The sequence below is a fragment of the Melanaphis sacchari genome, unplaced genomic scaffold (assembly GCF_002803265.2).
Source record: "Melanaphis sacchari strain LSU unplaced genomic scaffold, SCAv2.0 Contig0_pilon_pilon, whole genome shotgun sequence".
NCBI lineage: Eukaryota > Metazoa > Arthropoda > Insecta > Hemiptera > Aphididae > Melanaphis > Melanaphis sacchari.
The window spans coordinates 10,327,786-10,345,113 of NW_020270366.1; the positions used below are offsets into that span (position 1 = coordinate 10,327,786).

The 17,328-nt window shown below is 24.1% G+C and overlaps 1 protein-coding gene across 4 annotated transcripts in view; it reads left to right on the forward strand.

Annotated features, from left to right (window-relative positions):
- Positions 1–13,077, forward strand: part of LOC112596539 (potassium voltage-gated channel subfamily KQT member 1) — a 246,064-nt gene extending 232,987 nt beyond the window's left edge. For all 4 annotated transcript variants that reach the window (XM_025342278.1, XM_025342294.1, XM_025342287.1 and 1 more), the window contains 6 exons: positions 8,162–8,365; positions 8,464–8,647; positions 9,399–9,513; positions 9,904–10,060; positions 11,256–11,378; positions 12,635–13,077. In XM_025342278.1, the coding sequence (XP_025198063.1) occupies positions 8,162–8,365; positions 8,464–8,647; positions 9,399–9,513; positions 9,904–10,060; positions 11,256–11,378; positions 12,635–12,730 (879 nt within the window). In that variant the 3' untranslated portion in view covers positions 12,731–13,077. The remainder of the gene's footprint in view (positions 1–8,161; positions 8,366–8,463; positions 8,648–9,398; positions 9,514–9,903; positions 10,061–11,255; positions 11,379–12,634) is intronic.
- Positions 13,078–17,328: the final 4,251 nt, after the last annotated feature.

Here is a 17,328-nt window from a genome sequence, read left to right on the forward strand (position 1 = left end):
CATGCGGTAGAATAAAACATTTTCTTTTTCCAAAATAATATGCTTCAATTCAAAATAAATAAGAATAGGTACCCGTTTACTGATTATTTGTTTTATTTTTAAATTTAATTTAATGGTAAAATTATGATAAATCATAATGGTTTACAGTCTATCATTAATACTTAATAGAGTAGTCTTCGATAATAAAATAAACACATGGAAATCCAGGAATTATATAGTTCAGTTCTAATTGAGTCCAATTTTTTAGCGACTGATTGATATATTATGTTATGACACTTCTAAGCCTGAGAATGAGATGTAATTTTTACTAAGTATGTTAAGTTATTTTTAGATCCGCTTAAGATTTAAAATTATGTACACGGAATTCAACTGTAACACGTATTTAACGTTAATATAGATAGGTTAAAATCATATAATGTTAATTTACAAGTAAAAAATCGAACAAATGGAATTCAGATGCAATAAGGAGGAGTTTTATTTGAGTGATTTGAAAAATATATACTAAAATATTATAATGATTTTAAGGATATCATTTGGGTAAATAAAACATTTTTATTTACACATATAACCTATTATTATGGTGTAAATGAATGTGTGTAAATAAATAATGACTTAACATAACATTTGGACGAGTAAAATACTAAGCAATTTTACTTACCGATTTTAAGACTCTTAGTGATTAACTACAGATTTAGTTGAAAATTACTGAGTTGAATATTTATGAAAAGACGCTTCTTATGCGCCAGTGTAACATATATATTTTTTTTTTAGTGACATATTTTTTTAACATGTTTTAATGATTCTAATCAAATAATTGTATTTATAAAATAATTTTTTTCTTATCTTTTGTTAATTTTAACACTTTTAAATAATATATTTCAAAATTTGTCGAATAAGGTTATCTTTTGCAAATAAATTGTCCCAAAAAAAGGTATAATCAGTTATAATCACCTTATAAAATATATTATAATAATCCGGTTGACGAATTTACTACGCCTCATATTATTATATTTTTTAAGATGTGTGATGTATAATATATTTATTTAAGTTTATATTCCTATACATAGTATTTTACTCAAGTAACATTAAATATCCAGCAAATAGCGAGACTATATGACCTTTATCAGCAAAGTAATGAAAACTAAATTTCAATTAGACACTAGATGCCTAGTCATAACTTATAACAAACATCGTACACGACGGGCTATAATAGCAAATTAGTGGCTTGATCTAAAGTTCAACTATGAGATAGTTTATTTTTTTTTAATTACAATATTATTAATTTTTAATTTTATTTCATGCATACTTAACAATCTATATATTTTTATAAGTATCATAAATAAATAAAAATATAAACCAAGACTTCTATTCCTCTTAAACACTCTGCGCCACTGTCATCGTCATCACGTTTACCTATCGTAATAAACATGATGAATAATATTATGATTAATGAATTGACTGAAATTGGTAAAATCTAAGTGAATCTTGGACGATTAGTTGTTTTTGGTATAACATAAAAATAATAATAATAATGTTTTACGTCATACGATTAGCGATACATACTATTGTTATAAAGCTATAATTCATCATGTGTTTATATCGCGATTTCTAATCAATTAATCATTTCGTAATTATATTTATATTATATAATATATAGGTTTATGTATGTATAAATTATTATCATATTACACCATGTGTACTATGATAAGGACGATTTAGATCCGCTGTACATGCCATCATAGATAAAACACTATGGATTTCTGCATATTATACACAATATAGGTACCTATACGCGCACATATGTTTATGAAACAGTTAACCCTCGCGCCAGACCCACGTAAATATTCTACAGGAAATTAACCTCACTCACTTCGTGACGATATTAAATTATTTAAAACATTTTCCCTCATCCACCGGTACCAATACCGTAAAATATATTATATTTATATAATATATAATTTATAGTTTAGTCTATTCGTGAGAACGAACAGCGATCAGTATATTCAATTTTTACGCGTCAACCCCACCAAAATATATATGTTAAATTTACCAGGTTATCTTAGATTACTCTAGTAACTCCACATTATACTGTAGATGATTATTTTAAGGAATCAACAGGAATCAATTATTGTATGATAGACTGAAGCAATATCGTTTAGGACGTTTAAGTAATAGTTTATATTGTTTACACTGCTGTATCAAGTTCCTAATAGAACGAAATAACGATTTTTTTTTTTTTACATAATAATTATTATATCAAACAAACTGGTAAGAATAATTTAATTCTGTTGAGTTTTTTTTTTTTTTAATTTGAATATTTAATATATCTGAAAAAACTTTAAGAAATGACCATAATTCTAAATTGAAAAAAATATGTATCATCGTATTAAGTGCGATATATAATATACATTGTAGAAAAATTTTAAAAAATCCAGTTATACGTTTTTTGAATATTTTATTTTATTATAATATTTGCATTTTAAATTTCAAATAGCTTTTAATAATAATAATAAATAAAATATAGATTACAAAGATTATTAACAAAAAAAAAAAAAAAAATATTAATAGACAATATTAATAGTTTACATCTAACAAGAAATATTTTAATCTTGCATCATTCTTGTAAAAGGTGCATTTCTCTATAAGTTAAATTAATTTAATAGTAAATAAAAAGTACGTTATGACTTGTGTTACCTAGTACTGTTGGGTAATTAGATATTTACTGAATTGTTCTGAAATACGTGAAACACTTATTTAACCTCTTAGCAGTTCCCATTAAAAACGTACCAAACGTATTTCCCCTCAGATTTAGGGTTTAATTCAAATCTACACAATTATCATTCATAATCACATATTTTAGTTTGTTCAATACCACTCAAATTTTTTCTATTGTTAAAAAAGGAAAATTTATAAGATGGATAATTCAAAACCACACACGTTTGATTGATAGTTAAAAACTAAACATTTATTATAAAATAATTATCATAAAATTAACTCAGTATATAAGATCTGATAATTTTAATATTAATAAAAAAAATTTAATATATAAATATAATATAATAAGATAAAATAAAATATGTTTAGTAGATAATACTTAGAATGAAACCAAAACGTAAACAAAGTAATGAGATAATTTGAAAAGCTTCCCGAAATTCCATCGGATAGAACCAAGGAAAATGTATTGAATTTTTGTAGAAAAATGCCTAAAAATGTATTTACAATAAAATAAATATGATGCTAAAATAAGACAAATAAAAAAACTCTAATTCTTTAAATTTGTTGACGTGGCCCATTTACAATTTATTGAGGCAGTAGTCGTACTCGAAAAACTTATGTACCTGATTAATCAACTCAATCTTACAGTTTTCTGCGTTGAGAGATAATCGACAATTTACTAAATTTGTTTAGGACTTCTTTAATAACAAGATAATATTTAATTTTTAAAATGGTGTTAAATATTTTTGTATTGTCAGAAAAAAACGGCAAGAAGAACTAATAGAATAAAAAATGTTTATAAATATAATAAATTCTAATGGAGGAAGGTGACTAACTTTCAAAATACAAAAAGTCGTAATTAAGCTACCAAACTAACTATCAATGAAACCATAAAACTGGTTCGAGTACTCAAATAGGATTTTATCCATGATGGAAACAGTTCTTAAGTAATCTAAAAAATATATATCAAAGAACCAACATTGATCTAGTATAAGTCGTTGAAAATTCAGTATAAATGTACATAACTATTTGCAAATTAAGATTCAAAATCTTCTTATATTAAATTTGTAAAATTAATCATGCTAGTCTCAGAAGAACGGCCAATAAAAAACTGATGTTTCATTGGAAAATGTATTAAAATAGAAACATCTGAACTACATGTCAAATAAACTACTTATCTTAATCTACAAGACTACAAACTTAAAGATTACAAGTAATAGATCGAAAGCTGTCTTAAGTAAAACCATTAAACTATAAGACATGATTAGCATAAAATGAAGAAAATGTACTAGCTGAATTCAATACAGAATATTCAAAATCTTTGTTGACACACAAAACAGTACTAAAATATACATATCTACGTATTATATAAAATCGATAAAAAACTAAATTCGTTTTTTCACTGTTTTTTATTCATACAAATACAAAATGTATTTATATATATTATATACAGTGACACTTAAAAATAGTTCAAACAGTTGATGTTATTTATACAAGCAAATGAAAATGTTTAACTATATACCTATAAATGAAACTTAAAAAAATTAATTCTGACTTGGAATAAAAAACATCTATTTTTAATGTATTATAATAATGATTTATTGTATAAAATAATGATAAATATATAATTTTGAAAAAATAAGTATAATGAACAATAGTATTGTGTAATAACTATAATGTAAATATTTACACTTTATTCATACTTAGGCACTATCATATTTGAATATTTCTACCTGTTGAAAAAAAGTTTTATAAAAATTTTATATTTACTGTGAACATTTATGACGTATAATTACTTCGATCCCCTCTCTCACAGTTAAAAATAAAGGTTGGTATATAATACTTACCTATTAAGATTGGCATTATTTTCTCATAACGCAAGCTTACAAACATAAATTATTACTATGTATAAATTGAAAAAAAAACGACATCTAATTATCATACTTTATTATGCTTAAAAATAAATTTAAAATGTTTAATTCGTTTAACAGTTATTAACTATTTTATTATAAATTATGACTTGATCAAATATCGATTTCACGAAAACAGCGGAAAGAGGCTAATATTTATTAAACACATTTAATGATCATAATAACAAAGTATTTTATTTTATTAGTTTAATTCAATCAAATGTTTAAATAATTTTACTATTTGATTGTATAATAATTTATTTCATGTTTTTCTTAACAAACCACTTGCTTTGGAAAACTAAGGTTACAATGCACTATTTATTTTTGCAATCTGTCCAAAACTTCAAAGACCATGAACAGTGACCGTACATTGCGGTTCAAAGGCATGTTTCATAATCAGAATCTTGAAAACCGTTTTTGTGAATTCTTGTTATAAATACTGCCGCTTATAAAATATTATAAATGTCCAGTAACAATATTTCCTAAACAAGAATATTATATCTAAACGAATCGCAATGTCATAGTGCATATGAATCAAATCTAATTTATAGTTATTTATTACTTCTCAATGCGTATTTTTTACCTAAATGTTCTATACAAATGCTATCTATGTATAAATTTTATACCACACTCTCTTTTCATTATTATTTAAGATGTTTAAGACTAAAAAACTAAAATTCTTAGAGGATATTATTTTGCTCATTATTTTAGATGATGTTAAATCATATAATAATTAATTATACTATGACAGATTTTTCTCGTTTATAAGAATATCATGTAAAAAATTTGTTTGGATCTTATGTATATTAATCATTATATGTTTATTTCCATATTGTGCATCATTGTGTAGATAAAATCTATATAATTATCTTATCTAAATTAAAATTATTTAAAGTATCTTTTTATTTACTAGGTATATTAATAAAATGGTAATCTATGATAAAATTATTATCTATATCATTTTTTTGAGACATAAGATTTTCAATTTTATTTTTATTTTTTCTTATGGGAAATGTTAATTTTTTTTTGATATTGCCTGTTTATTTTATTTGATTTTCAAGTTACATTTGTTATTGATATTATACTATTAAAACTGATTTAAATATTTAAATAAAGGTTGAAAAACGTACATAGAATCTTGTATTAAAAATTCAAATCTTATATCTAAATATTAAAAAATTTATAAATTTGTAACTATTAATGAAATTCGTTACAATTCTAACTTCAAACGCTTATAAAATGTTTTGTTGATTTATGCTCAACTTTTTTTTTTCTATTAATAATAACTTATAAGGAACCTCATATTAAATTTTAAAGTTTTTTATTGGCAATTAAAAAAAAAAAACGAAAATTTCAATTATCCATTAATAGCTTAAAAAAAAAGTTATTATTTTGAAGTATAAACAGTTAATAAAAATCAAGAAATTCAAGTTTCTACAGCAATTTATTTTTATATGATCACAAAGTGAAAAATTTGATTTTTTTGAAAACTGGTTTAGCGTAAAAATACCCGTATTTTCTAATTTTTGTGATTATTAAAAAAAGTACTGGGAATTTCTTATTTTTGAACCTCTAAAGTAGTAACTAGATTCAGTTTGCTACCAAAAACTATCTGTAAAATTAAAAATCAAAGAATTTTATTGTCCCAAAAAGTTATGACATAGACAATTAAAAACTCACTGATAATATAAAATATCAGACTTACGTGTACAGGGAATTAAAATATTACAATAATTGGTACAATAAACTGCTCAACAAATTTATATTTCTAAATATTACATCTATAATACTTTCCATAATACATTAAAAATCATTGCTGTAACTATATGCTAAACCGACTTATATAGCATTAAATGTAAATTTGATTTTTTCTTCATTTCTAATCAAATATATTACTTTGTTCAAAATCATGTATATATTTTCATGGTTCTTTAATAGGATAAAAAAATGTGTAGATACAACATTTTAAAATTAAAGTTTTAATAATATCAACCGATAGGTATAAGTGTATATACAATATACATATTATCACAATTTTTATTATAAAAAACTTTATACATATATATATATATATATAAGTGTATACTCCCCACAGTATAAAATCGTATCATTAACGCATCGCTCGTTTCTTGAAATTTCAAATGATAATCTTTTCTCATAAATATACACACCAAAAGCATACAAAATAATATTTATGTATTTTATTTATTGAAATATAACTCATGAATCAAAATTACTAATGTGCTGTATGTCTTAAAATAAATAATATTACATGGTCGAAAAGCTTATCTATAATAAATAATTATAATCTTAGAAGTTAGTAGGGTTTATTAATTTTAATATTCATTAAATATATTAATTTACTTATTGTCACTAAAAAATATAATAAACCGTAGTAGAACAACTTATGCAATATAATATTATACTTATTTTATTTATGATATAATAATTTACAAAAATTCTATGTACCTACCTTAGGAACCATTGCAGTATTGATATTTAATAGTAAAGTTAATATATTTTACATTTAGTAATATTATAATACATTCATGGTATACGTATATAATGTTATAAATACATCTAAGACTTTGAACACTTTTTCGTAGTGTTACCCTAATACCAATATGCTAAACCAATAAGTTATACATAATATAATTATTCGATTTATTTTCAACCTAAAAGTTTTTTAAATGGATTTCATAACAATTATTACGGATTTATTCCGAGATTATATCATTAATGATATTATTTCAATTACGTAAGATTTCTGTTTTTCTAATAGTTAATTATTGCACAAAACTATTTATCTATAATTTACAATAGGTATATGGTATATTTAACTAAGTTCTGTTATGGCAGTTTGTAAATATGTGGTTTATCAATTAAGAATTACTTGAAATATATAATGTAAATTAGGTATATAATCAATAATTCTAACGATAACAAATTAACAATATATATTACCTACTCTGAAAGACTGCGAATATTCATTTATTTAATGTATAACATCGCATTTTTAATATATTTGATGTATGATCACTTAGGTATTTATTTAAATTTTTATACTATATCCAAAAACTTAAATTTAAAAATATAATCACATACATTAAATTTGTGATCAATTATTTTATATTATACGTCACAGACATCTGTAACATAAAATAAAAAATAAATAGTTACCTACCCGAAGAACAGAGATAAAAGTTACGGCCAAATTTAAAAATTACAATTAGATAATTTTATAATATTAAATAAGTTATAGGAATAAAATAAAATTAACTTATGATTTATAGTAAAATTAAATTGTTTTTAACACCGGAAGAATATACATCATACTTGTCATTTGATTTAATTTATTTTAATAAATAGAGAGATTCTATTGAACAGAAATTTCGATATTTAACTTTTCAATTTATGTTGGGGTCTTATTATTCGTTAAAGTATTAACAGCTTCTTTCTACAGATTATAGTGTATACTGTATAGTATATCTATCATATTTTTCAAAACATTTTTTTTAAATGTCACATGAATATAGGGCATATTGGGTTCCGGGTTTGCGTTGAAAGTACAGCAAAAACAACGGCAAAAGCATTTCAACCGGCAAATACCTGCGGCTGCAATGCTTATACAATGCCTGTGGAGGTGCTACGCGGCGGATAAATGTTTCAACAGCCAAGCAACTTGGGACATTTACATCAAGGAACCGGGACACCAAAAAGACAACTCGTCATTGAGCAAAGTTAGTTGTTTACATTCAAATTGTGTGTCGATGGTGCCGATGGTGGTACAATAATATAAATATTAATATGTTATATTTCGATGTCATGTTACGTATAGTCTTTGATCATGCAAGTAGCGAAACGTGCCAGTGTCTTGAAGCGGAAGAGATCAAAAAGTAAAATGGACACATCCGGAACAACAAATAATAATAGGGATTGCCCGCAAGCTCAAACTTTACCCCCACCGCCTAGAAGGGACAGTGACGGCGAAGTCGTTTTCTACATAGAAGAACCTAAAGCGAGTACGTACATACATGCATATTATTATTATTATTTTAGCCAATGCCTACGCGTTCGCCGTGCCCACCAATCAATTTCTACGGACAATTACGATTTTTAGATTAGTATGGTTTTGAATTGGATCAATTGTAGAAAATATTCTTATAAAATTTAGTAGCCACAATCATTTAAATCACATTATTCAATAACATAAAAGTATAAGTATAAACGTACTCGTACAATGCGATTATGTTGAACTATATAAGTAATAAAAAAACGGCAAGTTGTCAAGTTAAGAAATGAATAATAAGATAATATAATACTAACATAATCTTTCACGAAATTTCGTTTTTCTTCCACTTCGAATACTTTGCCATCAAAAATAAAATATAAATTCCAAAAAATATAACAGTACAATAGTAAAATTTGTTTTTTTAATAATCAATAATATGTATAATATACATTACATGTATTCTCAATAAAATTAATACTATATTAATTCGATAAAAATTATATCATAATGGGAACATTAAAATTTTTATATGGACCAATTAAAAATTTTGATTTAACAATAAATAATAATATTATTTGAAATCATCATTGAAAAATCTTGCACTAAGTACAAGTTATAAAATCAATAGGTGCATACAACATTATAAAATTTATTTTAAATATATATATGCTTCATTTATGTATATTTACCTTCTTCTTTCATATATTTTTACTTCAATTTTTATAATCAATATCTCTTGTTGTATTTTCTATCTTCCATAGCCACTCCAAATCGTGTGAGGAGAGAAGCTAGAGGATATGTCAGCCAAACAAGTTCCGTAACGGAAGCTGCCAGCGATGAAGTCGACTTGGAAATGGAACCAGAACGAGTGACCACGTAAGTTAGATATTTTATTTTATAATATAATAAACTTCTAAATAATTTTTATTATTTTTGAGTATGACTTTTTAAAAATATAATAAAAATTAAATAATAATGCAATAATGAGTAGTAATGTATTATAGGTACTATTGCTTACGTCTTACGTTTTGGTTATATGACAAATTAATGATAAATTCTTTAAGTTTTTTTATTTAAATGTATTTAACTATATCATAAAAAAATTAACGGTTTTATAGATTAATCAAAATACACATTTAAATGTCTTCCTAATTTTTATTTGTTTTTTTTTTCAATGTTGTTAAATTGAAACATAGTACCTAAATACTTAACATTTTATGTCCAGGACAAATTGAATTATGTTTTAAATTAATATTTGTTATATAGGTTAACAGACGTACACAAAAATGCTATTCGAGCCATTAGAAAAATCAAGTATTTTGTAGCCAGAAGAAAATTTCAACAAGCTAGAAAACCATATGATGTGCGTGATGTTATCGAACAATACAGCCAAGGTCATTTAAATATGATGGTTCGGATAAAGGTAAAATTACATTTATTCAAAAATATGTAAGTCATGAAATATTCTAAACAAATTATTAGTTTTTTAATTAAAATTTAAAAAAGCTTAATTTAACTTAAGCTAAATAATTAAGCAAAAATAATTAAATTAATTGGTAAATTATTTTATATCATTAATTGAAATTGACCAAGATAATGATGTTCAAAATTGTTTTAAACACTTAATAGTTAATATACAACAATACATAAAAAACTGTAATTACACCTTTCATCGTATTAGATAATATTATATGTTTTCTTTTTGAATAAAGCAAGAACTTTTGAGCATTTTTTCTCTTTAATATAACACTTATTTTTCTAATAACAAGCACACAGTTTGTTTTGTATTCATTATTTAAAAAATAAACAATATTTTAAGTTCATATTATGCAGTTATGAAAGTTCTGGTATATATTTATATAGTTTTATAAAAAATAAATTTCGTTTTTAGTGTATTTGTATATAGATTTCCTTTGTTAAAAACCATTCATTTTTCACACGTAAAGCATAAAGTTTTGATACGTAAAACTATAAAAGCATATTTGATAATATAATATATTTATGTATACATTGTATATGATTACGTATAAAATATACATTGTAGTAAGATTTTGCTCTAATTTTCTTCAAAATACAAAAAAAAATCTATTAACTAATTACTACAAGCGTATATAGCTAATATATATTTTTCGACATAATAAATAGACATAGTACCTATCTATTTATTTTCTCATCTGGTTTTATAAATAAAAAAATAAATATTATCCCACAAAAATATTTGCTCTTCGTCTCCTAGTCGTATTGGACACGCTCTTCTACTTTCATTCTTGTTCAAACTCGCCTTAAATGAGTCCTTCTTTGTGTAACCATATTTCTCAAGCTATCTGCGACATCTCTTACATTATTTTTAACTGTCCATTTGTTTTTTGGCTTTAATTAATTCTTTGAATATCCCAATTAATAACCCTAGGTCTATTATTTCCTGTAATTTTTCATTCGTTATTTTCTCAAAATATTCTATCAGGCTGGATTCAAAATTTCAAATTTAATTCTTTTCCTAATTTAATAATTTAATGTATATTAATTTTTTCATATTAAAAATTAACTATCATACCTTATAGTTTTATACTTTAATATGTACTTTTCACTAATCTCATTGTAAACAATTGTTATTTCAGGAATTGCAAAGAAGGTTAGATCAGACGCTCGGAAAACCAGGCAGCTACCTAGCAGGAATTGACCGAGCAGGCAATGTTAAACCTATGACAATTGGTGCTCGTTTGTATAGGCTAGAACAGCAGGTAAAATTTAATTATTTAAACAATAAAAAATTTGGAAAATTTTTCTTCTGTTTGGCTCTTTCAACTATGCGGAATTCCAAATGACAGCCGGGGGCGGTGCATTCGAATTGCGTCCATGAATTATATTTTATCCGAGATACGTCCGTGGTTTTGTCACGACACATCCAAGTTGTGTCCGCGGTTTTCTCGCGACATATACGAATTGCGTCCACGCATTTTTTAGCCACTAACAATAATGTTTGGCGATAAACTTGTAGATAATTTCGATTGTCGCTATCTTATCTGTAAATACCACCTTGCGATTGGTTTGTTCATGTTAACATCAGTCACACTTCGACATTCAATATCAAATCATCACATTTTTATTTATATTTATTTAATTTTGCAATGGAAAATCTTGAAATAGTAATAGTGAAAATGTTCAGTGAAAAAAATAAACTATTATATTGTCATTTATACACCATTTATACAAATGACAGTCCTCAATCTGTAAAATTGGGAAGGAAAATATGTATATTATTAGCCAATTAATCAATTATTAACCAGGACGCAAATCGTACATGTAACGAGAAAATCGCGGACGCAACTCGAATATCCCGATTTATATTTTCGTATTTTGGGACGCAATTCGTATGCAGCCCCGGGGGCATGTTATATTGGGGCCATTCCCCCACAGTGGCGTATTGCACAACCTGCATTTGTGGGAAGGAGGCTTAATTTTTTAATTAAAAAATTGGATGACCTATACTAAACGTCTTTCTAAAATAAGCAATACCTATTATTGAGTCGCAGTGTCGCGGTTTAATACTTTGAAAACAACAATTTCTTGGAAATACTCGAATACCTATATAAGACAATGTTCAGCTATACTATTTAATATTTATAATTAAAATCAAAATTATAAATTTATAAAATTATATTAAAATTTGAGGCAATTGAAAATCACGTCCGCGCGCAAACTATTCACCTAGTGTAAATGCTTTTATTGTAATGGGTAATTTTCTATACCAAAGTAAAATACAATTAATTCGAATGAATATGATATATGTTATTTTTCCGTTATTATCGATCAAAAGATCATAACTCATAAGAAATTAATTCTTCCTAAGAATTTCAGAGGAGGTTGTCTCCAAACTCTCCCTACACATTAGTACGTCACTGTTTCCCCAACACCAAAACATAAGCGTTATTTTAAAATTTATTTCTTAGAATGGTTAAAAATTCATTACATTTTCCGACCTTGTTTTATGTTTTAGCTATCCATTATGGACAAGAAGCTGGATCAGTTGGTGTACCTTTTAAACGTCCAGACGCACAGACAACAGTTTCCGGCTTTAGAAGAACAAGTTTAAACGTTTTTAAAAAGATTATCAAAACGTCTCCTTTTCATAGATCACCCGACCAATGTTATTATTTTATTAAGGAACAAAATAAACTTCTTAAAATCACACAAAATTAATGTACACACATATCCGTTCGACTAAAAAAACTTTATCCTTTCGATGACGTGGACCACATTATTGGTTGTTGAATGACAAAAACTATAATAATAACAATAATAATACTATTTAGATGAAAATAAATATTTTTATGAGAACCCTTGTCTGAAACATTCTTACGACGGAACCTAATTTTAGGCTAATGCACAATAAAATATAATATATTATAATTATATATAATTATCGTTAAATAAATCTAAAACACTATTTTTCTATGTCTATTTAATACAAAAATCGTACTTGAATTAATATTATAAATATATTTAAATATTCTAATACAATGTTAAAATACATGCTTTGTCAGTAATTTAGTGTAAATCACTTAAACCAATATCTCTCAAAAACACTTTAATATAAAATTTATTTTAGTTGTTAGATTTCTTTTGATTTTTATGTAACGACTGGTGATTCTTTTAGGCTTAATTAATTCGAATTTTTACATTCTTAGGATTATACGGATAATAATATGTTGTAGTTGGTAAAAAAAATTGAGCTTATAGATATTAGGTATAGTATTAATCAAATATTCTGTTATTTGTTGAAATCATATTTATTTATGTGGCAGAGCATAAACATTCTTCACGTGATTATAATATGATGGTAATTCAAAAAGCAATAATTAATAACATATACTCGGTGTTCAAACGAAGAATAACAATAACGATGAATCCAAACCCTTAATATAATCAACATTTAGCCATTTTATTTTTATTTTACATTTCAAAATCGATAAATTTCAAAAACTTTTTGTATAAATATTATTTTCTTATTATAATCTGTAAACTGTATCCCTGAAAGTTTCCCGGCGCGCACAGTGACCAAAATTAGTTTGCAAATTAAACAATCAAGTATAAGACTAAAATTAAAACATATTATTTTTCATAATAGAATACATTTTTTTTCATTTTCTTTATTTTATTGGGACCAATAAACTCCAATAACAAGGATAATTTTAAAACGTTATATCAAAAAATTCTAAAAAAAAATATTTATGATAAAAATTAAAATTGAGTGTACCGTATTATTATGTATATTTAAAGAAACATGTTCTCATTTCATTCGAACACCAATAATGTTATTAAGTTTTAATCAATTTTCATATTAGATTGTATATTATACAAATCATAAGTTAATGAAAAATAGATTTTACATCTAAAAAAATAAATAATAATAATGAAAACTTTATCTAACTTTCAAGATTAACAAATAAGAAATTGAAGTTCAATTTTTTTCACGATTACTAAATTCAAATATATAGGTACTTAACGATTTTTCATCATTATCATTTATTCATGAAAACTACCCCTATATGTTTAATTTTGAATCAAAATGAGATAAAAAATAATTTATTTGTATAAAAATGTAATTTAATTTACTGGTCCCATTGCCATATTATAATTGTGAACACTGTAATAAGACAATAGGTTATAACTATAATTAGCAAAAGTTATATTTTTTTTCCCATTAAACAAAATCGTTTACGTTTTGTACCTATATAGTTGTTTCTAATATTTTTATCTAAACAAATATTTTACCAAACATAACATGGCCTATGAGTTTTTAAATTGTCTTTATCCAATGGTATACTTAGAGTATTTATTTACTATATCTGTATCTGTTTTCAAAAATAATTAACAGTTATTAGAGTTACTTCATAGTTGGCACATTGCGTTTTAAGCTGAGTATCTACAGGAAAAAGTTTATAAGAACACTATTTAATTTTGCGTTTTTCATTTCATATTTTTTTTTCTAAATATATTTTCTTGTGGATCTAATATAATAAAATTCATGCGTTTTTTTTTTTTTTTGTTTTAAAATTTAAAAACATCTTACTGAATAGTGGGTATTCGATTTGTTATAAATTGACCAATGCATAATATTGGTAAAACATTTTGTAAAGCAATCTCTAATCTTGGGTCTAAATAAGTGCCTTTTTAATACAGTTAGTAATAATTTTATTAGCTTAACCTGATAATGTGGTTATAATAATAAATTTCATTTTTTTTTCTTGACTTATGTCTTCTAAATTATATATTTATATAATGTTCGTTTAATCAATACGACAAAAATAAATCATTTTATTAAAACACGAGTATTATAAACTATATCTTTTTGTAGTACATATAGAACCTAAGCTATTTCTACCACATCATGAATGTATTTTTTATTTCATTTTATAAAAACGATAATCATTAATCAATATTATAATGATCAGTTCGTATATTACCTACATAGATTGAGGTAGTAGGAGTATAATATAGGTAGTTATATTTAGATAACAATTTCAATTGTATTGACGAATTTTCTCATTTACAGGTACTAGACTAATAAAAATAATAAAATAAAAAAATGGAGAAAAAAATAATAACTATCATTATAAGTTTTTAGATCGGTGTAGTCATTTTACACGCCGATTCATTATAATACTACAGAAATGTTCTTTTTTTTATAATATTTTACTTTATTAGACGCATTTGTTTTTTTATACGGACACTTTTGAGCTATAGACTAGTGCAAACAATATTTATATTAAATATAATATAGATTCGTCTATCGCGACTGTAATTTATAAATTATATAAATCACAAATGTTGCTACTGTGATCATTAATGTTTAAATATAATGTTGATAATATTTTAATATAGTGTGCCCTTATTATTATATAAATTATATTTAGCATGTTTTTTATATATTCGACTTCAACAAAAAATATAGAATTGCTTTATTTTTAAAAAAAAAATACCAAATTTAATAAAAAAAAAAAAAACAAACGTCGAACTTATACTATCGTTGTTTACTTCTTTTGTTGTACATTCATTTTTCATTTTCATTTTAGGTACAATTTTTGAGCTTTAGTCAATTTTTTAATCTTGTTAAAACATTATTATCTATTTATGTATTGTATTATATAAATGAAAAACAAATTATTATATTTTCAGTCTCTGTATTAATGTTTTAATTTTTAGAGATTTTAATAAAGTATAATACGAGAAATGTTTATGATTATATTATTATTTAATGCATTCCATTACAAACAAACATTTCAAATCTTATACATTTATTGCTATATAATTTTGTTCAAACGATATAATTTGTATATTTATTTACTTTTAACTTTTATTACTAATTAGTTTTTAGTTGTATTATTAAAATACATTATGCATTTTATTATTCTTTATATTAATTAAAAAAAATAATAAAGCTAAAAATATGAGTATTGATTTTTTACCTTTTAGGTTAATTATACCTTTATATTAACTATTTTTAGGGCCATCAAACTTATGAGATTTTGACGAATTTTGTCAAAATTCTAACTTTAAATTCTTATAAAAAATAATATTCTGGCTGGAAATTTTGATATTTTTGAATTGAATTATGAACCACTTATTAAAAATATTGTATTAAATTTTCAAGCATTTTTATCCTTTCATTAATTTTTTAGGGCGTCGTTAATAATCGCACACTTTCAAAAAAAGATCGTCATTCAAAACTGCACACTTTTATATCTTAATCCCGCATATTTTCCCCAAATTATACCGTTCAATACCACACACATTAATGTATATCAATAAAATATACATTTATCTAAAATAACATGATCGTTTAGTACTGCACTATAGTTAATCATATTTAATCAAGATCACAAAATCTGAAACTAAATTTAGACTCATACGAAACAACAACGTAAACCATACACGTAAAGTATGTAGGGAAAAAGAAAAATACATTTTAAATTTATAAAATCGTTTCATGACCAAGGAATAAATTGAATTGATTATTTAAAAGCATTAGGGTATACATTTATTTCAATTTAATTATATATATAATTATTTTTAATTCATACTAAGTTATTTTTTTAAATTATTTTTTATACAATAAAATATGCTTAATTTTTAACTATCAATCAAATGTGTGCGGTTTGAATGGTGTAAAATGTGCGGTTGCCGGTTATGAACGGTAACTGTGCGGTAATGACGACCGCCGACTTTTTATAATCATTTATAAAAAAAAAAATCAAGTATTTCAGTTGTTTACAAAAAACTCAAAAAAAAAAAAAAAATCAAAGTATTTTAAAAACTGTATTATTTATATATGAAATGATTAACTAAATACTTAGTGAACATTTCAAGTTACTATAGTTATTCATTTTTTTTTCAAACTATAATAAAATAAAAAATAAATTTTATTAAAAATTGGTTCAGCGTATAAGTTTTCTTTTTTTTAAATGTTATTTTATTTTTTTTCAATTAAAAAAAAAATGCGAATATAATTTTTTACTTTTGACCCCAAGATACCAAATAAATCCAATTTACTATCAAAATACATCTCCAAAGATGAAAATCAAAGTATTTTTACAACCCCAAAAAGTGAAATAAAATGTCTCAATAATTGGTAAAACTAAAACATGCATCGCTCTATTAAGAATCTACATTAATAGTAAACAAACGGTA